We start from the raw sequence: 18789 nt of genomic DNA on the forward strand, positions 1-18789 counted from the left end.
GGAGAGGAGAGTGGAGCAGAGTGAGGGGAGAGAGGAGGAGGCAGGAGAGTAGAGGGGAGCAGAGGGAGAGGAGGGGGGCATGAGAGGAGAGGGGAGCAGAGGGAGAGGAGGGGGGCAGGAGAGGAGAGGGGAGGAGAGGGAGAGGAGAGAGGAGGGGGGCAGGAGAGGAGAGGGGAGCAGAGGGAGAGGAGAGAGGAGGAGGCAGGAGAGTAGAGGGGAGCAGAAGGAAAGGAGAGGAGGGGGGCAGGAGAGGACAGGCAGAACAGCTGACGATGGGGACAGGAGGACGGGGGGAGAGGATGGGGAAGAAGAGAGGAGACGGGGAGGGCGGAGGGGCCGGGCGTGGTAATCTCCACGGCGCCACCTTAAAAAAACAGCCGGGACTCCGCCGCCCGACCTGTCAGTCACGCCGCGACCCAGACAGACCCCGGGGCTCGAGCGGCTGAGAGGCGCCTCGCCATTGGCCCGGGCGTGGGCGGCCCGGCCTCAGAGCCGCGCTGCCATTGGCTGGCGGCCGCCGAGACACTCACGCGCACGGCGTCTCTCCCTTTGTTTTTGTAGCGAGCGCGAGGAGCTGCAGGATGCCCGGCTGGAGTCGGAGAGACTGAGACACGGAGGACTGGGATCGGGCACAGCAGAGAGGGGGGGAAGAAGACCGATCGGGGTTCCCTGCGCCACTTTCTGCTGTCGCGCTGCTGTGCCACACCGATGTGAAAGTAATGCCTTTTAAAATCGATCGATTGATTGACTTCTCTTGCAGTGATCGATATTCCCGTCATTAACCGTTCTCCCGCCCGCGTCGCGCTCCTGCCTCCAGTCGCTGGCCCCGAGGTGTAAGATTCAGTCCGAGACGTTCAGAAACAGTCCGCCCCCGGCCTGGACCGGAGTTTGTCGTCAGAAGAGCGGTGCCGCGGTACCGGTACCGACTGCGATCCCGCTCCTCCGCGCTCGTCAGATGTCCGGGTTTTGGGCTGAAAAATCTAAATCCAGCCCTCCGGTCGCTGAAGTGAAGTTCAGAACAGTTGGAGGGTTTTCAGTCGGCAGAGGGCCCGAGCCAGGCGAAGTTAAGACACTGTATCTCTCCGTCTCAGTCTAAACCTCTCTCTGCCTGTCTGTCCCTGTCGTGCTAACCGTATCTGCCTCTACTGTACTGTGCTTTTACCCTGATCTCACTGGGCTGCACTGTGCTTTTACCCTGATCTCACTGCGCTGCACTATGCTTTTACCCTGATCTCACTGGGCTGTACTGCGCTGTACTGTGCTTTTACCCTGATCTCACTGGGCTTTACTGCACTGTACTGCGCTTTTACCCTGATCCCACTGGGCTGTACTGTACTGCACTGTACTGTGCTTTTACCCTGATCTCACCGGGCTGTACTGCACTGCACTGTGCTTTTACCCTGATCTCACTGGGCTGTACTGCATTGTACTGTGCTTTTACCCTGATCTCACTGGGCTGTACTGCACAGCACTGTGCTTTTACCCTGATCTCACTGGGCTGCACTGTGCTTTTACCCTGATCCCACTGGGCTCTACTGCACTGTGCTTTTACCCTGATCTCACTGGGCTGTACTGCACTGTACTGTGCTTTTACCCTGATCTCACTGGGCTTTACTGCACTGTACTGTGCTTTTACCCTGATCTCACTGGGCTGTACTGCATTGTACTGTGCTTTTACCCTGTTCTCACTGGGCTGTACTGCGCTATACTGTGCTTTTACCCTGATCTCACTGGGCTGTACTGCACTGTACTGTGCTTTAACCCTGATCTCACTGGGATGTACTGCATTGTACTGTGCTTTTACCCTGTTCTTACTGGGCTGTACTGCGCTGTACTGCGCTGTACTGTGCTTTTACCCTGATCTCACTGGGCTTTACTGCGCTGTACTGTGCTTTTAGCTTGATCTCACTGGGCCTTACTGCACTGTACTGTGCTTTTACCCTGATCTCACTGGGCCTTACTGCACTGTACTGTGCTTTTACCCTGATCTCACTGGGCCTTACTGCACTGTACTGTGCTTTTACCCTGATCTCACTGGGCTGTACTGTACTGTGCTTTTACCCTGATCTCACTGGGCTGTACTGCACTGTACTGTGCTTTTACCCTGTTCTCACTGGGCTTTACTGCACTGTACTGTGCTTTTACCCTGATCTCACTGGGCTGTACTGCACTGTACTGTGCTTTTACCCTGATCTCGCTGGGCTGCACTGTACTGTGCTTTTACCCTGATCTCACTGGGCTGTACTGCACTGTACTGTGCTTTTACCCTGATCTCACTGGGCTGTACTGCACTGTACTGTGCTTTTACCCTGATCTCGCTGGGCTGCACTGTACTGTGCTTTTACCCTGATCTCACTGGGCTGTACTGCACTGTACTGTGCTTTTACCCTGATCTCGCTGGGCTGCACTGTACTGTGCTTTTACCCTGATCTCACTGGGCTGTACTGCACTGTACTGTGCTTTTACCCTGATCTCACTGGGCTGTACTGTACTGTGCTTTTACCCTGATCTCACTGGGCTGTACTGCACTGCACTGTGCTTTTACCCTGTTCTCACTGGGCTTTACTGCACTGTGCTGTGCTTTTACCCTGATCTCACTGGGCTGCACTGTACTGTGCTTTTACCCTGATCTCACTGGGCCTTACTGCCCTGTACGGTGCTTTTACCCTGATCTCACTGGGCTGTACTGTACTGTGCTTTTACCCTGATCTCACTGGGCTGTACTGCACTGTACTGTGCTTTTACCCTGTTCTCACTGGGCTTTACTGCACTGTACTGTGCTTTTACCCTGATCTCACTGGGCTGTACTGCACTGTACTGTGCTTTTACCCTGATCTCGCTGGGCTGCACTGTACTGTGCTTTTACCCTGATCTCACTGGGCTGTACTGCACTGTACTGTGCTTTTACCCTGATCTCACTGGGCTGTACTGCACTGTACTGTGCTTTTACCCTGATCTCGCTGGGCTGCACTGTACTGTGCTTTTACCCTGATCTCACTGGGCTGTACTGCACTGTACTGTGCTTTTACCCTGATCTCGCTGGGCTGCACTGTACTGTGCTTTTACCCTGATCTCACTGGGCTGTACTGCACTGTACTGTGCTTTTACCCTGATCTCACTGGGCTGCACTGTACTGTGCTTTTACCCTGATCTCACTGGGCCGTACTGCCCTGTACGGTGCTCCTGACATACCTTCAGTCCTGGGTTCTGTTCAGAACACACTAATTGCTTTGACACCTCTGCCTCTGGACACATTTGCAGTGCAGACATGTGCACTGTAACTCTGGACCTGTACAGTAGTTGTAGAAATCTACACTAGCTCTAGAACTCTACTGTAAAACAAGACTTTAACATGATATGATGTAGTTCTGTTCTGGAATTGAACCACACTGAACTGTAGCTTCAGAAATGTGGTGCAGATCAACTGTGCAGTCCTGTACAGTAGCTTGAGAACTGTCAAACAGTCAAGAGCTGTACTGTAGCTGTAGAGCTGTACTGTGCTGTAGAGCTGTACCGTGCTGTCCTGGAGCTCTAGAGCTGTCCTGGAGCTGTAGAGCTGTACCGTGCTGTCCTGGAGCTCTAGAGCTGTACTGTGCTGTCCTGGAGCTCTAGAGCTGTCCTGGAGCTGTAGAGCTGTACCGTGCTGTCCTGGAGCTCTAGAGCTGTACTGTGCTGTCCTGGAGCTCTAGAGCTGTCCTGGAGCTCTAGAGCTGTCCTGGAGCTGTAGAGCTGTACCGTGCTGTCCTGGAGCTCTAGAGCTGTACTGTGCTGTCCTGGAGCTCTAGAGCTGTCCTGGAGCTCTAGAGCTGTACTGTGCTGTCCTGGAGCTCTAGAGCTGTCCTGGAGCTGTAGAGCTGTACTGTGCTGTCCTGGAGCTCTAGAGCTGTCCTGGAGCTCTAGAGCTGTACTGTGCTGTCCTGGAGCTCTAGAGCTGTCCTGGAGCTGTAGAGCTGTACCGTGCTGTCCTGGAGCTCTAGAGCTGTACTGTGCTGTCCTGGAGCTCTAGAGCTGTCCTGGAGCTGTAGAGCTGTACCGTGCTGTCCTGGAGCTCTAGAGCTGTACTGTGCTGTCCTGGAGCTCTAGAGCTGTCCTGGAGCTCTAGAGCTGTACTGTGCTGTCCTGGAGCTCTAGAGCTGTCCTGTAGCTCTAGAGCTGTCCTGGAGCTGTAGAGCTGTACTGTGCTGTCCTGTAGCTCTAGAGCTGTCCTGGAGCTGTAGATCTGTACTGTGCTGTCCTGTAGCTCTATTTCTGTACTGGAGCTGTAGAGCTGTACTGGAGTTGTCCTGGAGCTGTAGAGCTGTACTGGAGCTGTCCTGTACCTCTAGAGCTGTCCTGTAGCTCTAGAGCTGTACTGTGCTGTCCTGTAGCTCTATTGCTGTACTGGAGCTGTAGAGCTGTCCTGGAGCTGTAGAGCTGTCCTGGAGCTGTAGAGCTGTACTGTGCTGTCCTGGAGCTGTAGAGCTGTACTGTGCTGTCCTGTACCTCTAGAGCTGTCCTGTAGCTCTAGAGCTGTACTGTGCTGTCCTGTAGCTCTATTGCTTTACTGGAGCTGTAGAGTTATACCATGTTGTCCGGTAGCTCTAGAGCCTTACTGTACTGTAACTATAGAGCTGCGCTGTGGGGTCCTGCGGCTCTAGAGCGGCCCTGTGGGGTCCTGCGGCTCTAGAGCTGCCCTAGTGCTGTGGATGTGCGCAGCGCGTGTCTGTATGCACCCCTCTCTCTCTGCAGCAGGATGTCGGTGAGCGCCCCCAGCAGCAGCGACGCCTGCCTCAGCATCGTGCACAGCCTCATGTGCCACCGGCAGGGCGGCGAGAACGAGGGCTTCGCCAAGCGCGCCATCGAGAGCCTGGTCAAGAAGCTGAAGGAGAAGAAGGACGAGCTGGACTCGCTCATCACCGCCATCACCACCAACGGGGTGCACCCCAGCAAGTGCGTGACCATCCAGAGGACGCTGGATGGCCGGCTGCAGGTACGAGACACGGGCCTGGGGCTGGCCCAGCCAGGAGGGAGCGGTGATATCTTCTATCGACCAGGTCTCCTTCACCTCCACCCCTCTGTGCTCAGGGTGCGAGTAACCTAGAGCAACTGAGAGAGACAGAGGGGTTCACACACACACCCCCACACACTGAGAGAGACAGAGGGGTTCATACACACACCCCTCACACACTGAGAGAGACAGGGGGGTTCACACACACACCCCCACACACTGAGAGAGACAGAGGGGTTCACACACACACCCCCACACACTGAGAGAGACAGAGGGGTTCATACACACACCCCCACACACTGAGAGAGACAGAGGGGTTCATACACACACCCCCACACACTGAGAGAGACAGGGGGGTTCACACACACACCCCCACACACTGAGAGAGACAGAGGGGTTCACACACACACCCCCACACACTGAGAGAGACAGAGGGGTTCACACACACACCCCCACACACTGAGAGAGACAGAGGGGTTCATACACACACCCCCACACACTGAGAGACAGAGGGGTTCACACACACACCCCCACACACTGAGAGAGACAGAGGGGGTCACACACACACCTCCACACACTGAGAGAGACAGAGAGGTTCACACACACACCCCCACACACTGAGAGAGACAGAGGGGTTCATACACACACCCCTCACACACTGAGAGAGACAGGGGGGTTCACACACACACCCCCACACACTGAGAGAGACAGAGGGGTTCACACACACACCCCCACACACTGAGAGAGACAGAGGGGTTCACACACACACCCCCACACACTGAGAGAGACAGAGGGGTTCATACACACACCCCTCACACACTGAGAGAGACAGGGGGGTTCACACACACACCCCCACACACTGAGAGAGACAGAGGGGTTCACACACACACCCCCACACACTGAGAGAGACAGAGGGGTTCATACACACACCCCCACACACTGAGAGAGACAGAGGGGTTCATACACACACCCCCACACACTGAGAGACAGAGGGGTTCACACACACACCCCCACACACTGAGAGAGACAGAGGGGGTCACACACACACCTCCACACACTGAGAGAGACAGAGAGGTTCACACACACACCCCCACACACTGAGAGAGACAGAGGGGTTGTGTCGGGGCGTCTGTGCTGCTGTGTCAGTGTGTGTCAGTGTGTGTCAGTGTGTGTCGGGGGCTCTGTGCTGCTGTGTCAGTGTGTGTCAGTGTGTGTCGGGGGCTCTGTGCTGCTGTGTCAGTGTGTGTCGGGGCGTCTGTGCTGCTGTGTCAGTGTGTTTCGGGGGCGTCTGTGCTGCTGTGTCAGTGTGTTTCGGGGGCGTCTGTGCTGCTGTGTCAGTGTGTGTCAGTGTGTGTCGGGGGTCTGTGCTGCTGTGTCAGTGTGCGTCAGTGTGTGTCAGTGTGTGTCGGGGGCTCTGTGCTGCTGTGTCAGTGTGTGTCAGTGTGTGTCGGGGGCTCTGTGCTGCTGTATCAGTGTGTGTCAGTGTGTGTCGGGGGGTCTGTGCTGCTGTGTCAGTGTGTGTCAGTGTATGTCGGGGGCTCTGTGCTGCTGTGTCAGTGTGTGTCAGTGTGTGTCGGGGCGTCTGTGCTGCTGTGTCAGTGTGTGTCAGTGTGTGTCGGGGGGTCTGTGCTGCTGTGTCAGTGTGTGTCAGGGGGTCTGTGCTGCTGTGTCAGTGTGTGTCGGGCCGTCTGTGCTGCTCTGTCAGTGTCTGTCTGTGCTGCTGTGTCAGTGTGTGTCGGGGGGTCTGTGCTGCTGTGTCAGTGTGTGTCAGTGTGTGTCGGGGCGTCTGTGCTGCTGTGTCAGTGTGTGTCTGTGCTGCTGTGTCAGTGTGTGTCGGGGTGTGTCAGTATGTGTCAGTGTGTGTGGGGGTGTCTGTGCTGCTGTGTCAGTGTGTGTCAGTGTGTGTGGGGGTGTCTGTGCTGCTGTGTCAGTGTGTGTCGGGGGCTCTGTGCTGCTGTGTCAGTGTGTGTCTGTGCTGCTGTGTCAGTGTGTGTCAGTGTGTGTCGCGGGCTCTGTGCTGCTGTGTCAGTGTGTGTCGGGGCGTCTGTGCTGCTGTGTCAGTGTGTGTCGCGCCGTCTGTGCTGCTGTGTCAGTGTGTGTCAGTGTGTGTCGGGGCGTCTGTGCTGCTGTGTCAGTGTGCGTCAGTGTGTGTCAGTGTGTGTCGGGGGCTCTGTGCTGCTGTGTCAGTGTGTTTCGGGGGCTCTGTGCTGCTGTGTCAGTGTGTGTCAGTGTGTGTCGGGGGTCTGTGCTGCTGTGTCAGTGTGCGTCAGTGTGCGTCAGTGTGTGTCAGTGTGTGTCGGGGGCTCTGTGCTGCTGTGTCAGTGTGTGTCAGTGTGTGTCGGGGGCTCTGTGCTGCTGTGTCAGTGTGTGTCAGTATGTGTCGGGGGGTCTGTGCTGCTGTGTCAGTGTTTGTGCTGCTGTGTCAGTATGTGTCAGTGTGTGTCGGGGGGTCTGTGCTGCTGTGTCAGTGTGTGTCGGGGGCTCTGTGCTGCTGTGTCAGTGTGTGTCGAGGTGTCTGTGCTGCTGTGCTCTGCGTGCAGCTGGTTCGGACTGAGAGCATGGCTCCCGCCTGCCTGCCCCTCCCCCGCCGGGGCAGGAGGGAGGGGCACGAGCCGGGGTTGTTTTGTCTGAGACACAGGAAGGGGGCAGGTTTAAGTTAAGCCCGTCTGTCTCTGTGTGTGTGTGCGCGTGGGCGTGTGTGTGTGTGTCTCTTTCTCCATCTCCTCCTTTTTTCCCTCTCTTCTTCCTCTCTCTGTTCTGTTATCATCATCTTATGAACAGTTTTATTATTCTGTTATGATCAGAAATCAATCAGAGTTAGCATTTGCAAGCGTTCCGGACAAGAGTATGACATTACTATCGCATGCTGTCACTCTGTTTCTCAGACTGTGACGGGAGGCACATAGTGGGCTGTTAGGCTCTCTCCTCCTCTTTCTCCTCCTCTCTCCCCTCTTTCTCCTCCCCTCTCTCTCCAGTGTCAGGGTGGGTGACATCTCTGCTGTAGTTACTCAGCAGCCTGGCTCCAGTCAGCCCTGGTGGATTGAATTAACTCCCCCATCTCTGCCCCTCTCTCCTCTCTCTCTCGTTTCTCTTTTGGATCTTTCCTTTCTCTTGCCCTCAGTCCTCTCTATCTCTCATTTAGTTTAAAATCCCCACTTGTTCTATGAAGTGTTTATTGATCTGTGAAGTGTTTTCAAAGATTAGTGATCTCTGTAGCATCCTGCTGGATCACTGTAGGGCTTCCAGAGGAGTGAACCAACATTTTCCCAGTCAATACACGCCCACAGCACATTCTCCCAACAAACAAACTGGGACAGCCCCCTGCTGCGCCCCCTCACACCGCTCCAGCACTGGAGAGATGAAGATAACACCCTCCTCTTCGTCCTGTGACACCTGCACTGTCAGGATAACAGCTCCTCTTCCACACTGCAGCCCCACAGCAGAGCTGAGGACTGGTGCAGCTCTCACTGACTGCACACACACAGACTGCAGGAGCCCTGGACAGACACAGGGGGCGCTGTTCTCCTCCTCTGACACCCGCACTGTCAGGATAACAGCTCCTCTTCCACACTGCAGCCCCACAGCAGAGCTGAGGACTGGTGCAGCTCTCACTGACTGCACACACACAGACTGCAGGAGCCCTGGACAGACACAGGGGGCGCTGTTCTCCTCCTCTGACACCCGCACTGTCAGGATAACAGCTCCTCTTCCACACTGCAGCCCCACAGCAGAGCTGAGAACTGGCACAGCTCTCACTGACAGCACACATACAGACTGCAGGAGCCCTGGACAGACACAGGGGGCGCTGTTCTCCTCCTCTGACACCCGCACTGTCGAGATAACAGCTCCTCTTCCACACTGCAGCCCCACAGCAGAGCTGAGGCACCGGAGGGAGGACTGGCGCAGCTCTCACTGACAGCACACACACGCTGCAGGAGCCCTGGACAGACACAGGGGGCGCTGTTCTCCTCCTCTGACACCTGCACTGTCAGGACAACAGCTCCTCTTCCTCTGTGACCCGGCCCAGACTGGACCAGTGATCTCTGGACTGTAGGGTTACAGTGTGACCCAGACTGGACCAGTGATCTCTGGACTGTAGGGCTACAGTGTGACCCAGCCCAGACTGGACCAGTGATCTCTGGACTGTAGGGTTACAGTGTGACCCAGACTGGACCGGCGCTCTCTGGACTGTAGGGTGACAGTGACCCGGCCCAGACTGGACCAGCGATCTCTGGACTGTAGGGTTACAGTGTGACCCAGACTGGACCAGTGATCTCTGGACTGTAGGGCTACAGTGTGACCCAGCCCAGACTGGACCAGTGATCTCTGGACTGTAGGGTTACAGTGTGACCCAGACTGGACCGGCGCTCTCTGGACTGTAGGGTGACAGTGACCCGGCCCAGACTGTGTGTAGTGCTGTCTGCTGGGTGCAGTAAAACCTCTCTCTCTCTCTCTCTCTCTCTCTCAAGGTGGCGGGGCGGAAGGGGTTTCCCCATGTGATCTACGCTCGGCTGTGGCGCTGGCCCGACCTGCACAAGAACGAACTGAAACATGTCAAGTTCTGCCAGTTCGCCTTCGACCTCAAATACGACAACGTCTGCGTCAACCCCTACCACTACGAGAGAGTGGTGTCACCTGGCATCGGTATGGTGCGCCCCAAATCCCCAGTGGACACACACACACAGACACAAACATTGGTGTGGGGCACCCCAGTTCCCCAGTGGACGCACACAGGCAGAGACACAGGGCCAAGTCCAGAGATCGCTGGTCCTGTCTGGGTCACACTGTAACCCTACAGTCCAGAGATCACTGGTCCAGTCTGGGTCACACTGTAACCCTACAGTCCAGAGATCGCCGGTCCAGTCTGGGCCAGGTCACACTGTAACCCTACAGTCCAGAGATCACTGGTCCAGTCTGGGTCACACTGTAACCCTACAGTCCAGAGATCGCCGGTCCAGTCTGGGCCAGGTCACACTGTAACCCTACAGTCCAGAGATCACTGGTCCAGTCTGGGTCACACTGTTACCCTACAGTCCAGAGATCACTGGTCCAGTCTGGGTCACACTGTAACCCTACAGTCCAGAGATCACTGGTCCAGTCTGGGTCACACTGTAACCCTACAGTCCAGAGATCACTGGTCCAGTCTGGGTCACACTGTAACCCTACAGTCCAGAGATCACTGGTCCAGTCTGGTCCTGACAGTGCAGGTGTCAGAGGAGGGTGGAGATGGGGTAACAAGCAGGGGGTGTGACAGCGGTCAGCGGTCAGCGGTCAGCGGTCAGCTCACCTGCTGTGTTCTGTCCCCCTCTCAGACCTGAGGATGCCGTTGTGCGCTGCTGTGAGTAACCCAGCCTCCCTCTCTGTCCCTCTCTCTCCTTTTTCTCTGAAGCAGGTCTCAGCCTGCAGAACACAGGTGAGTGTGGCAGAAACTGAAATTCTCAGCTCCGATAGTCGCGGTGGGAGCCCTGACTTCCCCTGCCCCCACATGCCCCGTGGACGCCCCAAACTCCGAAGTGTCCGGATCCCTAAAAGAGCGAGTGAATCTCACGATGGCCGGAGCGGTTACACAGGACGGGAGCCCTCCGGCCCCTCCAGCGCGTTGGGTAGCTAGAAGCACGTTGATCCAGCGTCTTGGCCAGCTGCTTCTGCAAAGAACCCGGGGTATCGGCTTCAGCAACGTGGCTGGGCAGCCTGTTCCACGCCCCTGCCGCCCTCTGTGTAAAGAATTGGCTTCTCGTGTCCCCTGGTTGGTGTTTCACTGCTGATTCTGAAGAAGCCTGCTCGCTGTCTCAGCGTCTGTGAGGATCGCAGGTCTCCTCTTAGTCCTCTCTCTGCAGGGCTGAAGAGACTCAGTTCCTCCAGCCTGTCAGCGATGTTCATTCCCCTTCAGCTCCAGAATGTATCCGGCTGCTCTTCCCTGGCAAGCGCTGGGGCTCTGGGTTCAATTCCAGAAACCTGGGCTGCTGTCTGTGTGGAGTTTGCATGTTCTCCCCGTGTTCCTGTGGGTTTCCTCCAGGTGCTCTGGCTTCTTTCTGTGGCCCACAGACTTGCTGGTGGGTTGATTGGCTTCTGGGAAAACTGGCCCTGGAGTGAGTGTGTGTGATGGACTGGCGTCCTGCCCAGGGTGTACCCTGCCTTGCACCTGTTGCTTGCTGGGATAGACTCCGGCTCCGGCAGCTGCTGGAATTGTGCTAAATGCATGAGTGTGTTATACAGCTTGAGCACAGCCTCCCCTGAGTCAGATAGGTCTGTACTGGCGTGTTGTTTGCCTTCTAGCTCAGCGTGAACACCTTAGTCCAGCTCGGTCCAGCTCGGCCTAAGCACAGCGGATGTAATGATGTTGAGTTTAACCTTTGACCCCACGTCCGCTGTCTCCCCAGCGCCCCCCGGCCGCCTGATTAAGGAGGAGTTTATCCACGACTGCATCCAGATGGACAGCGCCCCCCCAGGCCTGCCCCCCCAGCCCGAGCACGTGGGGCTGAAGCTGCCCCCCCCGGAGCACTATGGACAGCCCCTGCCCCCCCTGCAGCTGTCCCCCGAGCCGCCCCGCGCCCCCCCGCCCGGAGGCCTGTACCCCAGCCTCCCCCTGTCGCCCCCAGGTGAGCAGGCAGCGTGTAGACACCGAATGTATCTCTCTCCTCTCTTCTCCTTTCACTCAGATTTACAGTTCTATGATGATCAGTGAATCACAGTGTTTTCTCCTTCTCTGTCTCCCTGTCTCTCTCCTCCTCTCTCTTTACTCCTATCTCTCTCCTCCCTGGCTCTCCTCCTGTGTTTCCTTCCCTCTCCTCCTGTCTCTCCCTCTGCTTGTGTCTCCTCCTGTCTCTCTCACCCCTCTCTACTCTCCTCTCTGTCCTTCTGTCTCTCCCTCTGTCTCTGTCTTCTTCTCTCTGTCCTCCTCTCTCTCTCTCACCCCTCTCTCTCCTCCTCTCTCTTGCTCCTCTCTGTCCTCCTGTCCCTCTCCCTCTCTCCCCCCCTCTCTCCTCCTGTCCCTCTCTCCTCTCTCTCCTCCTGTCCCTCTCTCTCGCTCCTCTCTCTCCTCCTGTCCCTCTCTCTCCTCCTGTCCCTCTCTCTCGCTCCTCTCTCTCCTCCTGTCCCTCTCCCTCTCTCTCCTCCTGTCCCTCTCTCTCACTCCTCTCTGTCCTCCTGTCCCTCTCCCTCTCTCCTCCTCTCTCTCGCTCCTCTCTGTCCTCCTGTCCCTCTCCCTCTCTCCTCCTCTCTCTCGCTCCTCTCTGTCCTCCTGTCCCTCTCTCTCCTCCTGTCCCTCTCTTTCGCTCCTCTCTGTCCTCCTGTCCCTCTCCCTCTCTCCTCCTCTCTCTCGCTCCTCTCTGTCCTCCTGTCCCTTTCCCTCTCTCCTCCTCTCTCTCGCTCGTCTCTGTCCTCCTGTCCCTCTCCCTCTCTCCTCCTCTCTCTCGCTCCTCTCTCTCCTCCTGTCCCTCTCTCTCGCTCCTCTCTCTCCTCCTGTCCCTCTCTCTCCTCCTGTCCCTCTCTCTCGCTCCTCTCTCTCCTCCTGTCCCTCTCCCCCTCCTGTCCCTCTCTCTCGCTCCTCTCTCTCTTCCTGTCCCTCTCTCTCGCTCCTCTCTCTCTTCCTGTCCCTCTCTCTCCTCCTGTCCCTCTCTCGCTCCTCTCTCTCCTCCTGTCCCTCTGTCTCTCTCAGCCTCCAGCTCCATGCTGCCCTTGCCTGCTCACAGCGAGGGACTCCTGCAGATCGCACCGCCCGCTCCGCCCCAGACGATGGCGCCCACACCGCCTCCCTCCGCGCCCTCCCAGAACGGCTACAGCACCCCCACGCACAGCCAGGCCCAGAGCAGCTTCCACAGTGAGTCCCGGGTTCCAGGCTGTGCTGTCGTGGAGACGCTGTCTCGGTGTGCTCACGTGTCAGTGTGTCCCAGTGTGAGAGAGTGAGCTCACAATCGTGCCCTCTCTCCCTGTCTCCCTCTCCTATCCATGGCAGCGACCTGGACAGGCAGTAGCACAGCCGCCTATACTCCTGTAGGACCCCAGCAAAATGGGAGGAGCCACGCCCAGCCCCCCCTTCATCACCCCGCCCACTTCTGTAAGTCTCCAGTCCTCCATTGCACCTCCAGCCTGTCCCGCACCCCTGCAGCACTAATCTGATGTCACTTCATTCCGGTCTACAGGGTCTCAGCATCAGAACTCCGCAGCCTTCCCTCCTCCTGTCTCCAGCCATCCAGGTACTGACGAGTACTGCTGCTCTCCCTGTCTCCCTGTCTTGGTCTGCCTCTGTCTCCCTGTCTCCCTGTCTCCCTGTCTCCCTGTCTCCCTGTCTCCCTGTCTCCCTGTCTCCCTGTCTCAGTCTGCCTCCGTCTCCCTGTCTCACTGTCTTGGTCTCCCTCTCTCTCATCTCCCCTGGAGACAAGCTGAGATAAGCAAACTCTAAGATAAGATCTAAGACTCTGACTAAGATATGCAAACAGATAAGCAAAGCTCCGTGTCTGCCTCTCTCCAGGCTCAGAGTTCTGGTTCAGACAGACAGACTGTGTTCAGACAGCCCTGCCTGTGCTCAGTCTCCTGTCTGCCTCTCTCCAGGCCCAGAGTTCTGGTTCAGGCAGACAGACTGTGTTCAGACAGCCCTGCCTGTGCTCAGTCTCCTGTCTGCCTCTCTCCAGGCCCAGAGTTCTGGTTCAGACAGACAGACTGTGTTCAGACAGCCCTGCCGGTGCTCAGTCTCCTGTCTGCCTCTCTCCAGGCCCAGAGTTCTGGTTCAGACAGACAGACTGTGTTCAGACAGCCCTGCCGGTGCTCAGTCTCCTGTCTGCCTCTCTCCAGGCCCAGAGTTCTGGTTCAGACAGACAGACTGTGTTCAGACAGCCCTGCCTGTGCTCAGTCTCCTGTCTGCCTCTCTCCAGGCCCAGAGTTCTGGTTCAGGCAGACAGACTGTGTTCAGACAGCCCTGCCTGTGCTCAGTCTCCTGTCTGCCTCTCTCCAGGCCCAGAGTTCTGGTTCAGGCAGACAGACTGTGTTCAGACAGCCCTGCCGGTGCTCAGTCTCCTGTGTGTCTCTCTCCAGGCCCAGAGTTCTGGTGCTCCATCTCCTACTTCGAGATGGACGTGCAGGTTGGGGAGCAGTTCAAGGTGCCGGCCAGCTGTCCGGTGGTCACTGTGGACGGCTACGTGGACCCGTCTGGCGGAGACCGCTTCTGTCTGGGCCAGCTGAGCAACGTGCACCGGACTGAGGCCAGCGAGAGAGCCAGGTAGGTGTGTGTGTGTGTGTGTGTCTGCTGTTTGTGTCTGCAGTCTAAGGCCAGTGAAAGAGTCGGGTGTGTGTGTGTGTCTGCAGTCTGAGGCCAGTGAGAGAGCCAGGTGTGTGTGTTTGTGTGTGTCTGCAGTCTAAGGCCAGTGAAAGAGTCGGGTGTGTGTGTGTGTCTGCAGTCTGAGGCCAGTGAGAGAGCCAGGTGTGTGTGTGTGTGTCTGCAGTCTAAGGCCAGTGAAAGAGTCAGGGGTCAGAGTCTCCTCTCTCCTCTCTCCTCTCTCCCTGACTGCTCTCATCTCTCCGTGCCTCCTGTCTCCCAGGCTGCACATCGGGAAGGGCGTGCAGCTGGAGTGCCGTGGGGAGGGAGATGTCTGGATGCGCTGCCTCAGCGATCACGCCGTCTTCGTGCAGAGCTACTACCTGGACCGCGAGGCCGGCAGGGCGCCAGGCGACGCCGTGCACAAGATCTACCCAGGAGCCTACATCAAGGTGAGGACCCCTTCTGCGGGAGATTCTGGGGCTCCCCCTGTGGCTCTCAGCATTACTTAAAGACGGTCATAGGTCATGTTGCAGTGTCTGTCGGCGGCTGTGCCTTCTTCTCATTAGTGTCTGTGTTGTGTTATTTGGGCGCCCTCTGGTGGTAGAGACAGGGGATGTAGCGGGAAGGGATGTGCAGGATTAACCCCTCTCTCTCTCTGCAGGTGTTTGACCTCAGGCAGTGTGTGCAGGATTGACCCCCCTCTCTCTCTGCAGGTGTTTGACCTCAGGCAGTGTGTGCAGGATTGACCCCTCTCTCTCTCTGCAGGTGTTTGACCTCAGGCAGTGTGTGCAGGATTGACTCCTCTCTCTCTCTGCAGGTGTTTGACCTCAGGCAGTGTGTGCAGGATTGACCCCTCTCTCTCTCTGCAGGTGTTTGACCTCAGGCAGTGTGTGCAGGATTGACCCCTCTCTCTCTGCAGGTGTTTGACCTCAGGCAGTGTGTGCAGGATTGACCCCTCTCTCTCTCTGCAGGTGTTTGACCTCAGGCAGTGTGTGCAGGATTGACCTCTCTCTCTCTCTGCAGGTGTTTGACCTCAGGCAGTGTGTGCAGGATTGACCCCTCTCTCTCTCTGCAGGTGTTTGACCTCAGGCAGTGTGTGCAGGATTGACCCCTCTCTCTCTGCAGGTGTTTGACCTCAGGCAGTGTGTGCAGGATTGACCCCTCTCTCTCTCTGCAGGTGTTTGACCTCAGGCAGTGTGTGCAGGATTGACCCCTCTGTCTCTCTGCAGGTGTTTGACCTCAGGCAGTGTGTGCAGGATTGACCCCTCTCTCTCTCTGCAGGTGTTTGACCTCAGGCAGTGTGTGCAGGATTGACCCCTCTCTCTCTCTGCAGGTGTTTGACCTCAGGCAGTGTGTGCAGGATTGACCCCTCTGTCTCTCTGCAGGTGTTTGACCTCAGGCAGTGTGTGCAGGATTGACCCCTCTCTCTCTCTGCAGGTGTTTGACCTCAGGCAGTGTGTGCAGGATTGACCCCTCTCTCTCTCTGCAGGTGTTTGACCTCAGGCAGTGTGTGCAGGATTGACCCCTCTCTCTCTCTGCAGGTGTTTGACCTCAGGCAGTGTGTGCAGGATTGACCCCTCTCTCTCTCTGCAGGTGTTTGACCTCAGGCAGTGTGTGCAGGATTGACCCCTCTCTATATCTGCAGGTGTTTGACCTCAGGCAGTGTGTGCAGGATTGACCCCTCTCTCTCTCTGCAGGTGTTTGACCTCAGGCAGTGTGTGCAGGATTGACCCCTCTCTCTCTGCAGGTGTTTGACCTCAGGCAGTGTGTGCAGGATTGACCCCTCTCTCTCTCTGCAGGTGTTTGACCTCAGGCAGTGTGTGCAGGATTGACCCCTCTCTCTCTCTGCAGGTGTTTGACCTCAGGCAGTGTGTGCAGGATTGACCCCTCTCTCTCTCTGCAGGTGTTTGACCTCAGGCAGTGTGTGCAGGATTGACCCCTCTCTCTCTGCAGGTGTTTGACCTCAGGCAGTGTGTGCAGGATTGACCCCTCTCTCTCTCTGCAGGTGTTTGACCTCAGGCAGTGTGTGCAGGATTGACCCCTCTGTCTCTCTGCAGGTGTTTGACCTCAGGCAGTGTGTGCAGGATTGACCCCCCTCTCTCTCTGCAGGTGTTTGACCTCAGGCAGTGTGTGCAGGATTGACCCCTCTCTCTCTCTGCAGGTGTTTGACCTCAGGCAGTGTGTGCAGGATTGACCCCTCTCTCTCTCTGCAGGTGTTTGACCTCAGGCAGTGTGTGCAGGATTGACCCCTCTCTCTCTCTGCAGGTGTTTGACCTCAGGCAGTGTGTGCAGGATTGACCCCTCTCTCTCTCTGCAGGTGTTTGACCTCAGGCAGTGCCACAGACAGATGCAGCAGCAGGCTGCCACAGCGCAGGCAGCAGCGGCGGCCCAGGCAGCAGCGGTGGCTGGGAACATCCCTGGGCCGGGCAGTGTGGGGGGCATTGCGCCCGCTATCAGTGAGTACTGCCTGCCACTGCCTCTCTCCCCTGTCTCTCTCTCTCTTTCACCTGTCTGTCTCTCCCTCACTCTTCCCCTGTCTCTCCCTCACTCTTCCCCTGTCTCTCTCTCTCTCTCCCCCCTGTCTGTCTCTCTCTCATTCTGTCTCTGTCTCTCGCTTTCTCCCTGTGTCTCTCCCTCACTCTCCCCATCTCTCCCCCTGTGTGTCTCTCTCTCTCTCTCTCCCCCTGTCTCTCTCTCTCTCTCTCTCTCTCTCTCTCTCACTCTCCCCCTGTCTCTCTCTCTCTCTCTCTCTCCTCCTGTCTCTCTCTCTCTCTTTCTCTCTCTCCCCCTGTGTCTCTCTCTCTCTCTCACTCCCCCCCTGTCTCTCTCTCTCACTCCCCCCCTGTCTCTCTCTCCCTCACTCTCCCCTGTCTGTCTCTCAGGCCTGTCCGCAGCTGCAGGTATCGGAGTGGACGACCTGCGCAGGCTGTGCATCGTGAGGCTGAGCTTCGTGAAGGGCTGGGGCCCGGACTACCCGCGCCAGAGCATCAAGCACACCCCCTGCTGGGTGGAGGTGCACCTGCACCGCGCCCTGCAGCTGCTGGACGAGGTCCTGCACACCATGCCCCTGTCCGACCCGGGCCCGGCCCACTGACCTGCAGGGAGCGAACTCCCGCCCAAGGGGGACCTGGGTCAGAGCTGCGGACACAGGTGACCGACCCGAGCCGCCCTGACCTGAGACCCCGGTCCAGAACCTCTCGCCCACAGCTGACCCCCCCCAGCACCAACAGACCTGGGTCCAGATCCTCTAAAGGCAGGCTACTGGGTCAGTACCGCACAACCACTGGTCGGGAAACAAACCCAGACACCGTGCACTGGGTCTGGCCGGTTCTGGTCCGAAAGAAAAGAACAGAAACCTGCCTCCAAACTGACCTGGCTGGGCACCCAGTAGGAAGCACTGACCCTTGGGCCGACCACAAGACTTGGAACACAGCACCCCCTCCCTCCCTCCCCTTTGCTCCCACAGAACCAGACCGAGCGACTGGCTGGGGCTCGACCTGGGCGAGCTCTGCCCAGGATGTCCAGGGCCCCGTCCCAGGGCCGCTGGGCTTCATGGGTACATTGTAACCAAAAGAAACGGAGAGCAGGGACGAGACCTCCCTGATCGCAATCAGTCTGGGGACCAAAACTTTTATTAACCAAAAATCGTTTACCACTTTGCCAAAATATGTAGTCTCACCAAAGCCTCAATACGTTGAAATCGGTATTAAGCCACGACGTAGTCAGCAGTGTTTTCACTCGCGCTGTAGCTTTGTCTGTGTTAGAGAGTACGTGTGCGCTGTCTGCTTCCTGGCGAGAGCAAAGGTTCAGTTCTAGTGTAGGACACGAAAGGGACACACTAATAAAGTCTTTGAGATACATTTCCTTCTACTGTGTATTTCTTAACCTGCTCCTCTTAACGAGTAATCAGCATCTCAGAACAGCAGCCGCCAGGACACAATATAAACCCCCAGACACCGGGAGACACAGTATAAACCCCCCAGACACCGGGAGACACAGTATAAACCCCCCAGACACCGGGAGACACAGTATAAACCCCCAGACACCGGGAGACACAGTATAAACCCCCAGACACCGGGAGACACAGTATAAACCCCCCAGACACCGGGAGACACAGTATAAACCCCCCAGACACCGGGAGACACAGTATAAACCCCCCAGACACTGGGAGACACAGTATAAACCCCCAGACACCGGGAGACACAGTATAAACCCCCAGACACTGGGAGAGACTGCAGAGTTTTGACACACTTTTGGACATGGTTAACTAAGAAGTGTGGTTTCTTATTTAAAACTTGTAAAATACATTCCACTGCTTAGTGCTTTTGAGGAAAGACCCAGGAACACTTCCAGCCTTGCTCTGGGTGAGAAATGACCTCATTGAAATGGACACCTCAGTTCTTTAAATACTGTAGCCGTGCTTTAAAACAAGGAAATACTCATATTTCTCAAGTAGGAAACTGTTCAGCCATTCTGATTGATTGTTTCAGTAAATGGCTCATCTGATCAAGTTGTAAATTTTTGTAGCGTTATTACATTTATTTTAATT

The 18789-nt window shown here is 56.7% G+C and overlaps 1 protein-coding gene across 9 annotated transcripts; it reads left to right on the forward strand.

Moving 5' to 3' along the window:
* Positions 1–155: 155 nt before the first annotated feature.
* Positions 156–18100, forward strand: smad10a (SMAD family member 10a). 9 transcript variants are annotated; one of them, XM_088905017.1, is made up of 12 exons: positions 156–716; positions 4729–4969; positions 9457–9631; positions 10377–10400; positions 11368–11586; positions 12645–12806; positions 12942–13043; positions 13129–13182; positions 14018–14201; positions 14521–14689; positions 16558–16696; positions 17123–18100. In XM_088905017.1, the coding sequence occupies exons 2-12, from the start codon at positions 4733–4735 to the stop codon at positions 17332–17334; spliced, it is 1677 nt and encodes a 558-aa protein (XP_088761143.1). In that variant the 5' UTR covers positions 156–716; positions 4729–4732; the 3' UTR covers positions 17335–18100. The 9 variants fall into 9 exon arrangements, with proteins under 9 accessions (XP_088761143.1, XP_088761147.1, XP_088761145.1 ...); XM_088905021.1 differs by having other exon boundaries at positions 12954–13043; XM_088905019.1 differs by having other exon boundaries at positions 10380–10400.
* The last annotated feature ends 689 nt before the right edge of the window (positions 18101–18789 follow it).

The sequence above is a fragment of the Atractosteus spatula genome, chromosome 25 (genome assembly GCF_055471065.1).
Source record: "Atractosteus spatula isolate fAtrSpa1 chromosome 25, fAtrSpa1.hap1, whole genome shotgun sequence".
NCBI classification, from domain to species: Eukaryota; Metazoa; Chordata; class Actinopteri; order Semionotiformes; family Lepisosteidae; genus Atractosteus; species Atractosteus spatula.

Coding starts and splice junctions, on each gene's coding strand:
- smad10a (XM_088905017.1), top strand. CDS start 4,733: ATGTCGGTGAGCGCCCCCAGCAGCAGCGACGCCTGCCTCAGCATCGTG. Junction 10,401..11,367: donor TCTCAGCCTGCAGAACACAG/GTGAGTGTGGCA, acceptor CTGTCTCCCCAG/CGCCCCCCGGCCGCCTGATT. Junction 13,183..14,017: donor TCCTGTCTCCAGCCATCCAG/GTACTGACGAGT, acceptor GTCTCTCTCCAG/GCCCAGAGTTCTGGTGCTCC.